At 36.0% G+C, this 17,295-nt stretch overlaps 1 protein-coding gene across 7 annotated transcripts in view; it reads right to left on the bottom strand.

Moving 5' to 3' along the window:
• The window catches only part of tnn (tenascin N), a 55,089-nt gene that overhangs the window by 840 nt on the left and 36,954 nt on the right, over nucleotides 1-17,295 (bottom strand). For 2 of the 7 annotated variants that reach the window (XM_028021376.1, XM_028021375.1), the window contains exons 9-18: nucleotides 13,680-13,943; nucleotides 12,290-12,550; nucleotides 10,379-10,642; nucleotides 9,512-9,775; nucleotides 4,526-4,656; nucleotides 3,213-3,351; nucleotides 2,971-3,122; nucleotides 2,178-2,274; nucleotides 1,883-2,047; nucleotides 1,229-1,392 (exon numbers count right to left, since the gene is read on the bottom strand). In XM_028021376.1, the coding sequence (XP_027877177.1) occupies nucleotides 1,229-1,392; nucleotides 1,883-2,047; nucleotides 2,178-2,274; nucleotides 2,971-3,122; nucleotides 3,213-3,351; nucleotides 4,526-4,656; nucleotides 9,512-9,775; nucleotides 10,379-10,642; nucleotides 12,290-12,550; nucleotides 13,680-13,943 (1,901 nt within the window). The remainder of the gene's footprint in view (nucleotides 1-1,228; nucleotides 1,393-1,882; nucleotides 2,048-2,177; nucleotides 2,275-2,970; nucleotides 3,123-3,212; nucleotides 3,352-4,525; nucleotides 4,657-9,511; nucleotides 9,776-10,378; nucleotides 10,643-12,289; nucleotides 12,551-13,679; nucleotides 13,944-17,295) is intronic. The other 5 variants (XM_028021378.1, XM_028021377.1, XM_028021381.1 and 2 more) reach the window with 5 other exon arrangements.

The raw sequence follows: 17,295 nt of genomic DNA, 5'->3' as shown, positions 1-17,295 counted from the left end.
TTTTCTAAAGTGTCCATCTCTCTAAGATGTAATAACTGCTGTTTTTTTTTTTTTTTTTGCCTATCAGACTACTGACACACTACTGGTTTAAAGCTGGCTCTTGAAATGTGTTTTCTTATCATTGGATGATGGATTTTAGTCATTTTGGCTGTTCCCCAGCATTACAGAAACCAAGCAATAAGCAAAGGGCTGGGAGCAGGTTGTCTTAATTTCTAAAAAAAATAACCTCATGCTGAGCAATTTCCTTATGTCTTTAACTAAGCATAGCTGTAAGAGATCCTACATAACCATGATATGTTTTCTAATAGTTTTGTTATGGTATACTTTTAGAAACTGCAGCAGAGGAAACAGATATTTTTGTGACCAAAGTTGCATGCAAGTCTTCTGCAGAAAATTACCAGAAATATACAGTTCTCTCAGTGGTTATCGCCACTTCTAATGAAGATGTGAAGATATGTAAAAAGTAATCAAATATGTTTTTTAATATTCCAGTAGCATAAAATCACAACAAAAATATTGTGCAAAGAAGTGTTAATAAATCTTCCATATGCTGCATGTCGGTTAGGATATATGAAGTTCTACTGACAAAGAATGCTTATAAAATACTAGATAATCCCTCTGATTAAAATTAAAAGTAGAATTGTTTTCTAAAAATGCGTTATGAGTTTATGCTTAAGCAAAAGAAGAGTTATTTTAGGACCTTTAACAAATCTTTATTGGGGAGGGTGCAAATAATTGCAAAAGATTTGAAGAACAGGAAATTGTAAAACCTTTAAAACTCTCAAGATTTTCAATGACATCTAATAACATTATTTGCTGTTACAATTACTAATATTTCTGGGAATTGGTGATGTTGCTTTTGTCTGACTTTGACTCACAGCTAATGTACTCAAGAACATAATAAATGGAATGAAAGGGGTTAAAAAATAACTGTAATTAGAAATTAAAAACAAGGCAAGGGAAAAAAGCAATGTAACAAAATCAGACTTAAAAAAATGTATAGTGTTCTAAAACCTCATCTAAAATTACCAAAAAATTTAATTTCTTCCCTTTTAATACTGCGACCACTTAGACTACCCTAAATGTTGTATTACAAAGGAATGCTACACTTATCTTGCAACTACATATATTTACTTCACAGAGGCATACTGAACACTGACCAGACTCATTTTGAAAAGCATTCAACAAGTCAGGTGATAAAGGCAAAGTGTCCTCCTTGTCCACTCACCACGCTGTGTGTGTTGTCTCCCCATTTACCATTAAGGTTGGCCAAGTGACAGTTTGCATACCACCAAGCTCCTTTGTGGGTCATGGCACAGTTAGTTAACGCAAGATCATTATCTGAATCTATGGTGGTCCAGGGCTGGCCTTGGTGGTAGGTCATGGCATCACCTGAAAGTCATCAATAAAAACAAGATTTCTGTAAATACTTTATATTGGCTTGTATTCATCTGCCTAGGTATTCTGAGTCATGTTTTAGAAGCACAGATATTTATAAAAGTAGAGAGGATTCAGGCATATAGTAGATGTTGCCTCAGCAAACTCTGGGTTATATGACCACAATGTCTCATTTTGCGTGTATGGATTTGTAGCATATTTAAATACTGCATGTTTTAAAAACCCGTTCGCTTTAAATATTCTGTCTGGCTTACTGTAACCTTTGAAGCAAAAATCTCACACACTGCTAAAGTGTGTTTACATAATGGTTGGTGTACACGGGGTTTCAAACCCCTCAATTACTGCCCCCATCTGTCTTGTTTCTAAATCTGCCATCACATTCTCAGTATGCATCACTGTATGTGGGTGTTAAAAATAAATTAGAACTTATGAAAGCAGTGCTTCCAGTTCTCACATACACAGACTTTTACATACTGAGACCCACCTGCTGTCCCTCTGTATTTGCCAATGGTGAGCTTGAATCTCTGTCTGACCGGAGCGATCTTAAAGTTGTCATAAACGGCGTGCGCTCTCTCTGAGCCCAGGCCCAAGTCGAACCTGATCTCATACTGCGTGGGAGTGTTGGTTAGCTCGTGTATCTTATCCAAACCTGTGACAGCAAATAAACAGATGCAGAATTTGAAGGGAGTACATGATGCACAATTACAGCGCATACGAGCGTGTTTTATAGTCTGTAGCTAAACCTCCCCCCCACAAAATAGAAACACAAAGTCGCTCACCAATCCAGAACTCCTCTGTCAGGTTGCCAAAGCCTGCTATGTACTGCCTCCAGCGTTTCATGAAGTCCAGATTCCCAGTGTTACGCCGCTGAAGTACCTAAAAGCATCAGGAAGGAAATTGTACTTACAGATGCTGGATTAGAAATATGTAAAAAGAAACTACTCCTATATTGAGTAAAAGTTCATTTTAAGATAGGCTTAAAACTTGTCGATATTTTCTGTATTGAAAAGTGCTGAAGAAGTATTTGCCCCTTTACATGTTTTATTGGTTTTTGCATTCTTTTGTTTCACTTAAAGGTTGAGATCAAGGAAAAGCAGATCCAGTTCATCAAACTACCACCATCATTTTTGAATGTAGGTCTTATATTTTTTCTGAGATGTTATGTTAGTTTTGCCAAACATAATGAAATGAACACCTTTCATTCCAGTCCAGTCCACAGAATATTTCCCCGAGTCTTATGGCTCATCAAGATGATTTATGCAGTTTATGAGACAGGCCTTTCTGTTCTGTTTGATGAGCTACGGTTTAAGCGTTATGCTCTGTCTTAACTCTCCCATGGTCAGGAGGAGTGTGGCAAATTTCATGGTTAGACAACTGATATATTCACATTCGACAAATAATATAATTTAATACCTTTCCTATTTACTCACTTCATCTTTGTCTAATAAAAAATAGCCTGATGATTTGAAACCTTTAAGTGTGACAAAAACGCAACAGAAATTTGCTTTTTCACAGAACTGCATTATATACTAAAATTCTACATAATTTGAAAAGTGAGTGAAAATGATATACCAGCCAACCGCCTCCATCGGTTGTCATGTCACAGTAAACCTGTATTGGCTTGGATTGGTTATTATTAATGTAGACAGTATAGACGCCATTGTTTTTATTGCCGTTCTTCAATATTTGTCCACAGTCCATAGGGAAGGGGTACAGCAGAGCAACTAATAACAACAAAGGGAATGAAAGTCATATTAAAAAATAGAATACAATGAGAAATAGCAGAAAATTGCTCTTAGCTGAAGAATGCTGACCTGTTTTGAAGAAGGTCTCCACCACCTTACTCCTTTTGCTGCCCCTAAAGGCGTAAATGGTGACAATGTACCTCTTTCCCCTCTCCAGCTTGGACACAGCGAAGCGTCTCTTGCTAGAGTCAAGCCTATTTTCAATAGTCTGGTAAAATAAAATAAAAAAAACAACATGTTTTTACAATATGTGCGATGATAATTATCTCCATAAGCCTATCATCAGGTCAAGTGAAGATTTAGATGAAATTAATTTTCATTCAGTTTTTGCAATCTGTTCATCCTTGATTTGTTTTATCTGTGACCACAAGAGGTCAGCCTTTTAAAGCACTTAAATTCAATGTCATAGCTTTTACAAAAATAGGAATCAGTTATGGATTTTAAAAGATTAGAAAATGATGCGAAATGTTCTCCAGACTCTGCTTTCAAGCAAGCTATTGATTTGGACACCACACACCTTCATTAAAAGTTGTGCTTTTTGAACATTCACAGTTTTATCAACATTTGAGACTAGAGGAAGAGTGGAGCGGCACTGAATGCAAGAGGCATTGGGTGCGATGTGAAGTTTACACAGCCAGTGATAATTTAGGAAGCCATGCCATCTGCTGGTGTTGAGCTACTGTGTAAAGTTCAAAGTCGGTGCAGCTGTCCCCTTGAAATTTCAGAGCACTTAATGCTCAACTCTGCTGACAAGCTGTACAAACTGATTTCAGAACTTGGCATATACCCACATTGCTTAAAGTAGCAGTAAATAGTTGAAGGACCCTGGAATCACTGTGCTTGATTAGCCAGCAAAGTTGAGCAACCTAAATCCAATCGACAATCTGTGGGGGACAGTCAATAGGAAGATGAGAGACACCAGAACCAACAATGCAGATGGTGTAACTCATGCTTCCTCATCATTCAGATAATCACAGGCTGATCTCCTCTATCACACACTGCAATGATGAAGTAATTCATGCAAAAGGACCCTTGATCAATCATTGGATGCATATATAGTACAGCACATGACCAAACTTCCTGTTCTATTTTTTAAAAATAAGTTTTATGTAATATTTTTATTTTCTGAGAAAGTGAATTTTCATTTTTGTTAACTATAAACATATCCTTTAAAATGGCAGAAATGAACACTTGGAATATATGACTGCGTTTAATGAATCAAAATAAAATACAAATTGAATTACTGAAATACCATTTTCAATTTCTTAAGTTATTGAGACACACCTGCACTCTAAAGTGAAATGATCTACACCTATCAGTCACTTGTAAGACATGTACCCATTTAGTTGAAAAAATATAAAACAAACCAAGCAGTTAAGTACCTGCAATTTTCCTTCTACATCTCTATAGGTGAGGATATAACCACCAATGTCGGCCAGAGGAGGAACCCAAGTGAAAGAAGCTGAATCCTGAGTCACATCTGAAGCCTTTAGGTCCTTAGGGGAGTCGATTTCTGTAGGCATGCATGCAAATCAGATAGGATCACAGCAAAGAAACATTATCTTATTCCTTTACACATGTAACATTTTGTGCTGCACCTATTCAAGTGAATTCTCCGTAGACTATAACTGCCAAGAAGGTACTCTTTACTATTGATTATTTCCATTGTTTTAAATTTTACTAGTGTTTTTCTTTAGCTCTAAAGCTCTTTATGATAAGCTATCCTTGCTCTTTTCATAAGTTTAAAGTGGGTTTTGTGTGACTTTCAAGTCTTGCCTCAGAAGCATGTGGCATCTGCCAGCTCTGTTTTAGTTGCAGATAAGCTGGCAGGTTTGCTTTTTCTTATTGAAATGCTTTGAAAATGTTATTTGAAACACATGCCGCAATATTGTGTTTGATACGAGGCGAGCTAAAGCAGCGGGTGCTTTAACCTCCCACGGATCAAAATATTAAAGAAAGCGACGCCATAAGGCCCAAAATCATCACAGACAATTCAGCAGTTTCACTTCAGAAGCATTCAAAGTTCAAGTTAATTTCTGTACAAAAATACATTTAAAAGGTTATGTGGAATGTCAAAGAGTGAAAAGTGACAAACGGCATCATTGATAACACAGGTGGTGAACAAAATTCTCCTTAAAAAAACGTAAGTTTAAAAGGAGTACTAAAATTTTATTGGTGCCATTACTGTGCAAATAAATGTAACAACGCATCCCTGTATGCAACCCAGATGATTTTTGAAGCAACAACTTTTATGTTTGAAGTCAGCACCACGCTGGTCTCAAGCCACTGATACCGTCTGACAATTTATGATGAAATGTTTATCATCTAAAACGCTGCCATTTACTGCCTAATTGAAAAAGAGTTAGCTTTCACTTAAAGCTCCCCAGAGATTTTACAGATCATCTGGTGAATACAAAGATGGCCCTTTTTGCCAGCCGTTCACATGTGCAGCCTCTTTTTATACTGAATTATGAGACGTAACCAATGACTTGGCTTCGTCTGTGGGAATTATTTCTTAGTTGAAAGGGAGCTTTGTTCACTTGTGTTCTGCAATTTAGTAGTTCACTATGTCACTGTTCATATAGTGCCTATAAATAGTTACATACCCTTTTTTTATGGAAGTCCCTAGCAAAGATCAAGTCATTTGATAACCTCTCTTGTTCTGTCACAGAACATGAACAGGTGAAATCAGATGTTTACATACATTGTATAAGAAAAAAAGAAACTTAGGCCAGTTGGGATTACTAAATGATGACATCATGGCTTTGTTTGGTTAGCACAAAGTATTTCAGGTAGATCTATAGACCTGTAGATTTATTTTAGGAAACGCATCTCCTTCTGTGACATTATGACAAAATCAAGATAAATCAGAAATACTTCAGTGACCTTTGATGTTTTATGATATGCTAAACTGTTATGCATGGGTTGCTATTTACAGCTGCCTTCAGCTGCTTTTTGGCCCAGGTCACTGTTGCAAACTGGATTTTAGGATTCAGTCTGTCTTTCGTGGTTAATTACACAATGAAAACTATAAAAATAAAAGAATAACGCTAAATAATCCTAATGTTCAGGAAGGATGTTGGTCTGGAGTCCCAGATAAGAGAATGCTTTGATACGAATTGTGTCCATCAAGCACAGAATAAAAGGAAAATATGTGGAAGGGAGCTGGTAAGAGTGTCATTATTTACAGTCAAGAGTCCTTTACCAAACTTGGGATAAAAGTCCACTCAGCAAGAAAGAAGCCATAATAACAAAAGCAACATAAACGTGTGTATGGTTTTATGAAAATAAAATCAATGTGTTCGGCCACAATGAGGATCATAATTTAAAAAGTGGTTAGCTTACAAACTTGAACCATTGCAACTATAAAGATTTAAGTAGCAACAACAAGCTGTGTGAGTGTTTTGCTCCAGGTGGACTTCACAAACTAGATGGCATCATAAACTCTTATGTAAACTAACAAAAGATTTGTGGGTAGAGGTGAAAAAATATGCATGGACAAGACAATCTATGATTATGACTTAGTTACACAGAATCTTTCAGGAAAATGAGACCAATGGTCTGAAAAGACAGAAAGTAATTTAATCAACCTCTTTATCTGTCAAATTGTGCCTTTTCTGCCTCTCCACCTAAAATTTCTCCAACGAGATTGCTTCCTTTACTCTCTATGGAGCCTTTGTTACCTCAGAATTAATGCCATATGTTCTTCACCTTGACCGGGAAATATTTTTTAAAAGTTCCACACTGAGATCTTTTTTTTTTATTAACCAAAACAGAGTAAGAATCTATTTAAAACTAAGTATGAAACCACAGCTGGGACACAGTGCTAAATGTAGCTTTAAAATTCCTGGTGAAACTCCAAGTTTCCAGGCAGAACAATTGGTTTTAGGGTGGAAATTTGGTTGGACTTATTATGAAAAAAGGCATTCATTTGGCAGACCATTTCAAGAAATAGTAAAATTATATTACTACTAAAAGTAAACTGCCTGTCTTCATCATATCAACCTGTCTTTGCTATTGTTGAAATCTTCTGGGACATTTTGTCCTCCTAGATGGCCTGGACATCAAGGAGTGTGTAACTCAAGCCCTTGGACTTATCAGCATGTAAGAGGTCATCTCTGTGTTGCTGTTTTTCTTTAAATCTGAGCCTAAATTCATAAATTTCCATTTCTCTGATGGCACTCTAAGGATAGACTGTTTTCTTAAGACTTTTTCCGACAACCTCTACCACTGAGAACATGGATGGATCCACCAGAAACTGACAGTGTGGACTAAATGGACTATTTGTCAGCTCTGACAGGAATCATGACATCCAGACAACTGAACTGATTTTGGGGAAGTCGAACATGGTAAAGCGACTATACAGAGTGGGGATCATGTTTTATAACTGAAAGAATAAAAGTAATGAAAATTGGCTGAGATGTATCAAATAAATATTGCGATCTGGTCAATTTGCACAACACTTTCTGGAGCTCTTAAGGAAAATCATGAAAGAAAATCTTGGTCGTTGTTCAGACAGGGATTCATGAGGCAACACAAAAAAAATATTTCTCAAGCAAATCTTTTTAAATCTTTGCTTTTTATGAGAAAACAAAATCTAATCCAGAAGTGCTTCAATTGGAGTGGAGATGCAGATTATTTCAAATCACTGAAGCTAAAACGTTGCTGCCATTTAAGACTGCTGAGAGCAGTGTTTAATCTGAGAGCCAAGTTTATCCAGGTATCCTCCTCTCCTCCTCTATCAAAAGCTATCTTATCCTGTGCTGGTGAGATGAAAGGTACTCCAGGGAATTCAAGTAAAAGTGATAGTACACTGAAGTTGTAGATTAATGAATAAACTGAATAAACTGCTGCTGACGTTATCACAGAAGGTGCTAATGAGGAGAAAGTTGCGGTGTTCAGATTTGTTTCAGCCTTTTAAGGACGCTGCTGAAACAGACTTTGATGTCTGAGCTGAGCATCCTTTTGAATAAAAGATTCTGAGATAAAGTTCTCTAACAAGTATAAAGAGCTCACTTCTCTGAGAACACAACAAGGGAGTTGTGAACATAACAAGGGAGTTGTATCTTGATGTGTGTACCAAATAAAAGTAAGAATGATTCTAAGAGTTTCCTTACATTGTGGCCGTGACAGGATGACAGGAAATCACAGGCCTATCTCAGGACATGTGTATTACCCATCTGATCCTGCATGGATCAGATGAGGGAGACATGATACAATACATCAAGAAAATTAAATACAGAGGAATGCAAAATTGTTCGGATCCCTTGAATTGTTGTTTAATCTTTTTCACAAAAAAATGTTTTGATAAATCTTTTTTTTTTCTCGCTTTTCTATTTTTTTTCCTACTCCTTTTCTAATTAGACTGTAGACAGTGCTAAAAGGCTGTAGAGAGACTGAATGCAGAGTGGTTGTTCAGCTGAGCTAAACGTAGCTTTAATAAAAGCAAGTGCATGTCCACAAGGTCCAAGAAAGCCATACATGTATGTCCCAGAGGTTGCAGAAGACTTAAGGCTGGGGTGTATTCATGTAGAAAGAGCAAAGACAAAGTCCACACCTAAACAAGTGGGAATCTGAGACAAGACTTAATCATAGACTTTCCCAGAAACCGATCATGCAATCGAACTTTTGCTATTTTGTAAAAAAAACCAACAACAAATAAATAAAATGGGGGGACGGAATTAAAATCTCCAAAAGTTAAAAAGTGCTAGAAAGATGCATTAAAAAACATGTAGTGGTAACTGCAACACCTTTTCTATGAATTCCTCAAGAAAATTAAATACAGAGGAATGCAAAAGACACTTTTATAGAAAAGATATTTCTATAAAGTCTTAGTTCACAGGGACTGCCTACTTTGATTAGGTGACTCAGAGTAATTGTCAAGACTTTATTTCAGTGTACCAGAGTGAAAGGTCTAAATATACAGTATATGTACCAACATGTGGATAAACGTCAACCGGTTCGAAGTCAAGGTCCTGGATAGAAGAGATATAAAAACACAAGTTGTACATGAGGCTGAGTAGACGTTATCTCTGGAGGAGCCAGCTTTAAAGCTTGACTTAATTCATACTTATGGTGACTATTTACTTATTTATTTTTTTGTACAGTTATGCTCATCATGACTTAAAGAGGAAGTTGGAAAAAATATAGATGAATTCATAAAGGAAAACTATAAAATACTTTATGGACATTATAAATGATTCGGTCAGTGATGCATTTTAAGGTCGCACATTTCTCGAGTTTACAAGCGGGACACATGGTTGCCTGATTAAAAGAAATGTAGTTACAGACCATTTGAATTCCTTAATGGTTCAAACAAGGACATAATCAAAGGGAAAATTGGTTCACCAAAGCCTGATATGCGACACCTGTTTCAGCTTGTGTTGAGATTGTCCTACTGGCTTTGTCTCCCCTCACAGCTTTGATGTAGACAGTGTAGATGAACGCAGGCCGTAAACCAGTCAGCACATAAGAGGCACTATCAGGCCCCACAAGGATCTCTTTACTAGAGCCGTCAGGTAAGATGTAGGTAAGGATATAGCCATCTATTTCTGCTTGGATTGGATCCCAAGAAAGGCTGAAGCTGGACTCGGTTTCGTCTCTGGCTATGAGGTTAGCTGGAGCATCCAGTTCTAGGAAAACATGTTAGTAGCTGATATTAACACACATTTCTATATAGCAAACTGCATGAAAGAAGCAGGTGGAAAAAATAAAACCGTTTCAAAGATCTCAATCCAACTAGGCAACAATATTCTTGAAAGTGCATGTTGTAATTTATACATTCAATAAATTAGAATATACATTGTCATGAGGCTCATTTGTCAGATTAAAAATTGACCACCTTTAAGCAGGTATTAAACATGTTCTTCATTAAGGATGCAGTTCTGTATTAAATGGGGTTTTTAGATTGGCCTGATGTAGTATTCTAACTTTAAATGTGATGTTTTCATTAGCGGAAAATGATCATAATTAACAGAAATAAAGGGTTTCAAACATCCATCTGTATGTACGGTAATTAATCTATATAATGTGTTTCACTTGGTGATAAAGGTCCAGAAATAAATGGACTTTTTAATGACATTCTAATTTATTGAATAGGTTTTATCCATCATTCTGTTATCATCTCAGTTTTACCCTGTAAGAAAGAAAAAAGCTTGTAAATTTTAGAAATTAGTCACAAAGTCTTAAGATTATGAAGTGTCGTGGTTCTAAACAAAGAGATGCGGATCTGAAACCTGTCTCAGCTTGTGTGGATATTGTCCTGCTGGTTTTGTCTCCCCTCAAGGCTTTGATGTAGATAGTGTAGAGGACTGCAGGCCTTAAACCAGTCAGCAAATAAGAGGTGCTTTCCGGGCCCAAAGAGATTTCTGTACTAGATCCATCGAGGGAGGTGTAGGTTAGGATGTACCCATCTATTTCTGCCTGGACTGGATCCCAGGAAAGGCTGAAGCTGGACTCGGTTTCATCTTGAGCTACGAGGTTAGCTGGGGCGTCCAGCTCTAACGGAAGATGTTAGTAGTGGATTTAATATACAGCTCTGTAAAGCAAACTACATAAAATAGATGGGTGACAAACTGCAAACTGACAAAAGATCTCAATCCAGTTCAGTTCATGTTTTTAACTGAGACTTGGAACATACAGTTCAACTCAGAGATGTACACTTAATGTAGAAAGAAATGCAGGACATTTTTTTTCTCATTGTCTGACTTTAAATCAGGATAAAACACCTTGTGTATTAGGACTGTTAGGAGAATTATTTATATCTCCCTAATGCAAGAATAATGAGAAAGAAAATATTTCTTTTTCACTGCTTTTCAACAATTTCAGAAATGTACATCCACAAAGTTCACTTTTCTTTAAGAAAGCCGAAAAGGTTTCATAATGACTCTGTTATCTTCTGATAGATTACAACAACTGAGTCATTTGAAAGCACTGCTGGGGATGTATATTAAGGCATCACCTCCTTATGTGATGTTGTAAAAGTAAAGATATCAGGAAGAAAACTGGGGAACTCCACATTTGTTCGAGGCTACAATTTACAGAAGTTTGAGATCTGTATAAACAACCAAATAAGAATGAACACTGTTGCAATATCCAGCCTATCCGAGGTTATATTTGCATTTCTAACCCAAAGCAAAGGCAAAAAATTAGGTTCATATGCCGATTAATGCTGTTAAGAGTTTCATTACCTACATTATGCTGCACTGACATAAAATGAAACATCAGCTGGGGAAGGGGAACCACTCATTTAAAAGCAACATAATCAGCTGTATTACAGGTTTGCAAGGCAATAAATTTCTTATTTTTTGAAAACATTTCCAGAGGTCTGACAAAACTAAAATTGACATGTTTCTCCATGAAGGACAAATGAGAAACTTGCCAGCCTGTGAACACCACACTCACTGCGAAGCACGGAGGATGCAGCATCAGTTTTTAAGGTTGATTTCCTACAGCGGAGATTATAACACTTCACAAAATAGATGGCATGATGGGGAAAGAATGTCATGCTGAAATACTGAAGCAACATTTGAAGATATCAGCCGGGAAGTTAAATGGTCCTAGTCATTCTTTCAAATTAGTCACAAAATGGCTCAAGGATAACAGAGTCAATGTTTTAAATTGGTCATCACTTGGACCAGTTTGGTGATAAATCAGCTGGAATTACAGCAGATTATTGCAAGAAGATAAAGGAAAACTATGCAAAAAATTTAACCAAAGTCAAAATACAGGAAATTCTGCTAACTACTAAGAAAATATATCTAGACTTTTAAATAAAAAAAGTAACTTAATTAATTAATTAATTAATTAAAGATTGCACTCAAAATTCTGGCATTAAGTAAACAGAAATAATTTTGTTAATCAAAGCTGACTTAAAGCCGGAAACATTTAGTCTTTAGTAGGTAATTTGTATCAGTACAAAGGTTTTTTGTTTGTATGAACATATCTGTTTTGAGCTGCACATTAAGCTTTATTTTACTATCTTGTGTCTTACGTCCCACTATAACTGTTTTTAAATTATTTTCCTTAACATGTCACCCAGCTATTTATCATGCTAGAGGAAAGACGTTTTTCAAGTTTAACAAATAAGCTTCAAGCCATTAAAATGATTAATTGCTGTGGAAGTGAGAAAGTTGTAGATCTGAAACCTGTCTCGGCTTGTGTTGAGGTCTTCCTGCTGGCTTTGCTTCCCCTGACAGCCCAGACGTAGACAGTGTAGACGACCCCTGGCCTAAGGCCAGTGAGCACATAAGAACTAACAGATCCAACTGGGGTTTCCTCCCTTGACCCATCAATGGAGCTATAGGTGAGCATGTAGCCATCAATTTGTGCCTCGGTGGGATCCCAGTAAACTCTGAAGCTGGAGTCTGTCTCATCTTCGACTGAAAGGTTAGTAGGAGCATCCAACTCTGCACAGGAAGTTACAATTAGTAGATATAACTTTAATCATTAAAAAGGAAACAGTGGAATAAAAACTACACATCTATGATTCAGCAAGGTGTATGAGTTAATGAGGTTAAAAGTAGTGATGATGTCAAACTTGGTGTTAGAATTCAGGTAAAATTTTTCATTAGATATTATTTGTTGTGCTTTCTTTAAAGTGACCCAATTTGGACCGCTTTTTAAAAAAACAAATAAATAATGAAATCCAACTCTGACATCATATCACTGTTATGCTTGCAACAATATCATGGGCATACTATGAACTATGTTAATTTAAAAAAATCATGCAAATACTAAGCAAGTAAATCTTTTTAACTCCATTTCTGACCTATTCCTTATTAATTTACTTATGTCACAAAATAGAGTAATGTATTTACTGAAAAATACAGATAGACACCAGTCAGCCACTGAAAATTTACTAATTAAGCCAAAGCTTTAACTTAGGAGAAGCTTTTCTTTATCAAATAGAGCAGGAATATGAAGAAAATTCAAAAGAAAATTAGCATGGTTAATAATAAACTGAATGTGTTAGTTTCAAAATTGGAATATATATATATATATATATATATATATATATATATATATATAAATCAAACATTTTATAGACATTCAGCCACAGGCTGAGGGAATTGCTTTATCTAATGATAAATACTTTTTGTAAGATGAAGGTCGAACCTTTCTTTTTCAGTTAGGACGGGGAAGTTTAATGTGGTTGATGTGAAATGTCAAAACCTATTTATTGGACTTTTTAAGACTACAAAAGGTGAAAAATTTTAGAAAATACAGCAACTAAAAGATTAAAAAAGAAAAAAGATCATAGATGCATTTTACAGGACGTAACTTCTTAGATTATTTGTCTATATGTTTAGTTATTATCACAAAAGCATTATTTATGTCATTCTATGAATTTTGGTGACAGTGTGAAAAGACTTTAACACTTCAATGATCCAGAATGTAGAATCAAAATTAAGAGTTTTTTGTTTGTTTCTTACCTTAGCTGTGAACCGAAGATGAGAAGCATTAACCTAAATGTTAGCTTACACAAAATCAAATCAAACTCACAAAAGAGGCCTGGGAGTCTTACTCAATGTTTACCTGTTTCGGCTTCAGTTGAACTCTTCCCACTGACTTTGTCTCCCTTGAAGGCCCAGATGTAGACTGTGTGGAGGACCCCAGGCCTCAAACCAACCAGCCTGTAGGAGGTGCTGTCACGCCCTACAAAGATGTCTGAGCTGGAGCCTTCAGCAGAAGTGTAGCGCAACATGTAGCCTTCGATTTCCGCCTGGGCTTTATCCCAGGAGACACTTGCGGTGTCTTCAGTTACTTCAGTAGTGACAAGGTTTGTTGGGGCATCGATGTCTGAACAAGAAAAAGTACAAAGCAAAATAGTTTAAGCACAGAGTAAAATGACTAGAATACAGTTTATGTTTGCTCAAAATAAAAAGAGGTGTGACACTGATTATTTGGCCACATATGGTTTATCTGAAAGCTCACTTTACATGCCTCTAAGAGTGTAGAAATATTCACAGGCATATGCAGACTTTTTTATGTGCTGTATTGCCTATGCTTGTAGATGGACTTCTACAAGACTAATGCAATCATAATGCAAAAAATGTCATACTCTAATTTCATCAAAAAGGAAGATGTGTGATTAGTATCTATCCTGTGGATCTAAGACTTATTTTTTTCAAATTTTTCACTGATTCTCAGAACCATGGTAGTATCACCTCATCGCTATTCCCCTCATACATGGCTTGATCAAAGAGGGCCTAAGGATGCATATCTTAGGCCCTCTTAAATAGCTTATTTAACCCAAAGGCATGGAGACTATGCCCTAAATGGTCAGCTAACTATAACAGGTTTGAGGAAAAAAGCCATAATCCTTTAGGTGTGAGGACAAAAGGATTTTTTTTTTGCCAGTCTTCAATCTCACTGCTTTGTAAAAGAAAATGTCTAATATTTAAGGGCAACAAAATGTCAACATAGAACTTAATTGAAGAGTTCCAGTTTCCCCGAGTGTCTGTCTCTGCAAAACTGGCTCAAGGGAAATTTAAATTCAAGTACAAACTTACAAAAATATTCAGAGATGCAGTGATTTAGTCAATCTGGTTAAGGGAAAACTATAACTCCCTTGATTAACCACTGCTGCATCAGTTCAAGACCGACAGAGCAGGGTTTGTTCTGACTGCTGATAGCCCCTTAAAATCATCAGGTAAGGTTCATTAAAACAAAAACCATTTTTTGCCTGCCCAGACTCTCAAACACTAGTCGAGAATTGGTTCTGAATGGATAGATCATTACTAATGCAGGATTTAAGCATTAAGAAAGAGACACAGAGAAGTTTCAGGGCCACACAACCCATCCAGTCATCCTCATGTTCATTTCAGTGAACTCCAACTTATGAGCTGCTGAGGATGTAAAAACATAAAGCTTTTGTTTCTGAGAATCACTGGAGATGTACGGAAGATGAGGGGGAAGCAGCCAGAGTCCGTGAGTATGAATCAGTTGGTAAGTTATGCTTAGAAACTCCATCAAAGTGAAAAAAGCCAAACAACAAAGAGAGGATGACAGAAAATAAAACATAAGAGTCACAGAGGCATCGTAAGAGAGGAAGCGGACAGAGATGTAAAAGCAATCATCATTTGGGATTGTTGGTCTGTGGATGTGGCTCAGTCAAGGTTCTGTTTTCTGTCAGTGTGCAGTCTGGAACTCGAAACTTTTTGATGGTCCATCCACAACAAGAAAGGAACTGTGCACCCATCTCACTCTATATTCCCTCCTTGTCTCTTCTGTCCTCTTCTGCTGTCACTTTCAGGTCTTTGATGTCACACTGTCTGACAGAGAGTTAAACTATAGGGAAATTTTATAATAGTTCTCTTTTGTCAGGTTTTCTAAGTGTAGCTCATTAAGTTGTCTTTGTATCTTTAGAGGCTGACAACCTTATAAGTGGATTCACTCAAAAAAAAAAAAAACACAGAATGTAGACTTTCCCAATTCTACAATATGGCAACATTAAACTACATGTTTACTCTAGTTTCCTTTAATAAAACAACAAACCTTCTGAGAATATATTAAGTTACACAGTGGGCTGACAGAGTGGGTATTTGTGCCAGTGGAAAAAGCACAGTGACATCACAGTAAGCTTGAAGAAAAAATAAAAATGTTCTGTTTCCAACCTCTTGAATAAAAGTTGCATTTAAATGTGCATGCTTTTTCTTCTGCACAATATTTTTTCCCTCATCAGACTGAGAAAATACAGCATTTACTCTGACTTTTTTGTTTTGCAAGTGCTGCAAGGACTTGTTTGTTCCTACGTTGTAGTGTATGATGGATCTTGTTACCACAAATGTTCTACTTCACTGGCCGTGTAGCATCTGGGGCTATGCAACACAAATTGTGGCCTCGGTCACTCGGAAAATAACTTATCCATTATAGGTGGCATGTTCAGCTGAATCATTGACCACACAGCTCAGAGTAACAGGCTGCATTTTATCAACTGCAGCCTCTCAGCCTCACTGTACATTGAAGCTGACAAAGAACATGATGTCCTACAGGATCCAATGTAGCAGAATCTCTTGGAAATCAGAGATATTTGTCATGCTTTCCCAAGAATGTATGTGCCAAAATGCCGGCCCCTTGAATCAAATATAATCCCAAAGTTATGTCATACCTTTTTATGTATTGTGTGAGTATATATATATATATATACAGTCATCTATATATATATATATATATAGATGACTATAAATTTATTTGAAATAAACAGCAGGTTTGCATATTTTTATACAAAAAGTTAATAAATTTTCTTTCTCACTCACTCTCTTTTTCCCTCTACCTCCCTCTGTGTGTGTGTATATATATATATATATATATATATATATATATATATATATATATATATATATGCACACACACACATATTTAAAACTGACACAGATGGATGTAATAACAAGCCAAAGATTAATTTTCTGTAATAAGGCATTAAAAAAAATACGGTTTTAAAATATTTTAATTTATGTGATTAATATGGTTTAAAATTATTTTATGAGAAGTAGAGATAGCTGTTTTTTTTCTGTTTTAAATAAATAAAATTGGATTATGTAACAGAACATGTTTATGTAAATACATTGATGGTGTGAAAATAGTTTCCCTCAATTATTTTATAGTTTAAAGACAAAACCATCCTGATTTTCGTCAGACTTTTCACACTGCAGCTCCCCCTACAGGTAAAGTACAAAGTTCAGCTGAGTTGTACCAGCTTATATGAAACAGATTTTTTACATTTTTTTATGCAAAAGTCAAGCATATTAAGAAACAGAACACTTAATTAAAACAAATTGTACAAAATCTAGATTCTTCTTAGAGGATGCTAAACAAGGACAAACTAGGATAAGTAAATAAATAACCAAACATAACATTTAAAGTAGAGCTGAAGTGGAAAAAAAGTGGATTATAATAATGACATCATCAAGGCATCGCTTTTGTGAAATATAATTCTATAAATATGAAATAAATTGATTTTTCCTTGAATATTTCAGCCATATTATAAAATATGCTCTGAGGTCTTTTGGGGGATATTTGAAGAGTCTCAATGAAAGAGTCTGGAAGGGATCAAGAGAGGAAAATCAGGGAAACACAAGGCAGATGGTGAAAGGGAAGATGAAATATGGGGAAAATATTTCCTCTGAGAGGCTTCGGTTATGGGAAACAT

The sequence above is a fragment of the Xiphophorus couchianus genome, chromosome 6 (assembly GCF_001444195.1).
Source record: "Xiphophorus couchianus chromosome 6, X_couchianus-1.0, whole genome shotgun sequence".
In the NCBI taxonomy this organism is placed as follows: Eukaryota; Metazoa; Chordata; class Actinopteri; order Cyprinodontiformes; family Poeciliidae; genus Xiphophorus; species Xiphophorus couchianus.
This window is presented reverse-complemented; position numbering and strand designations above follow the sequence as displayed.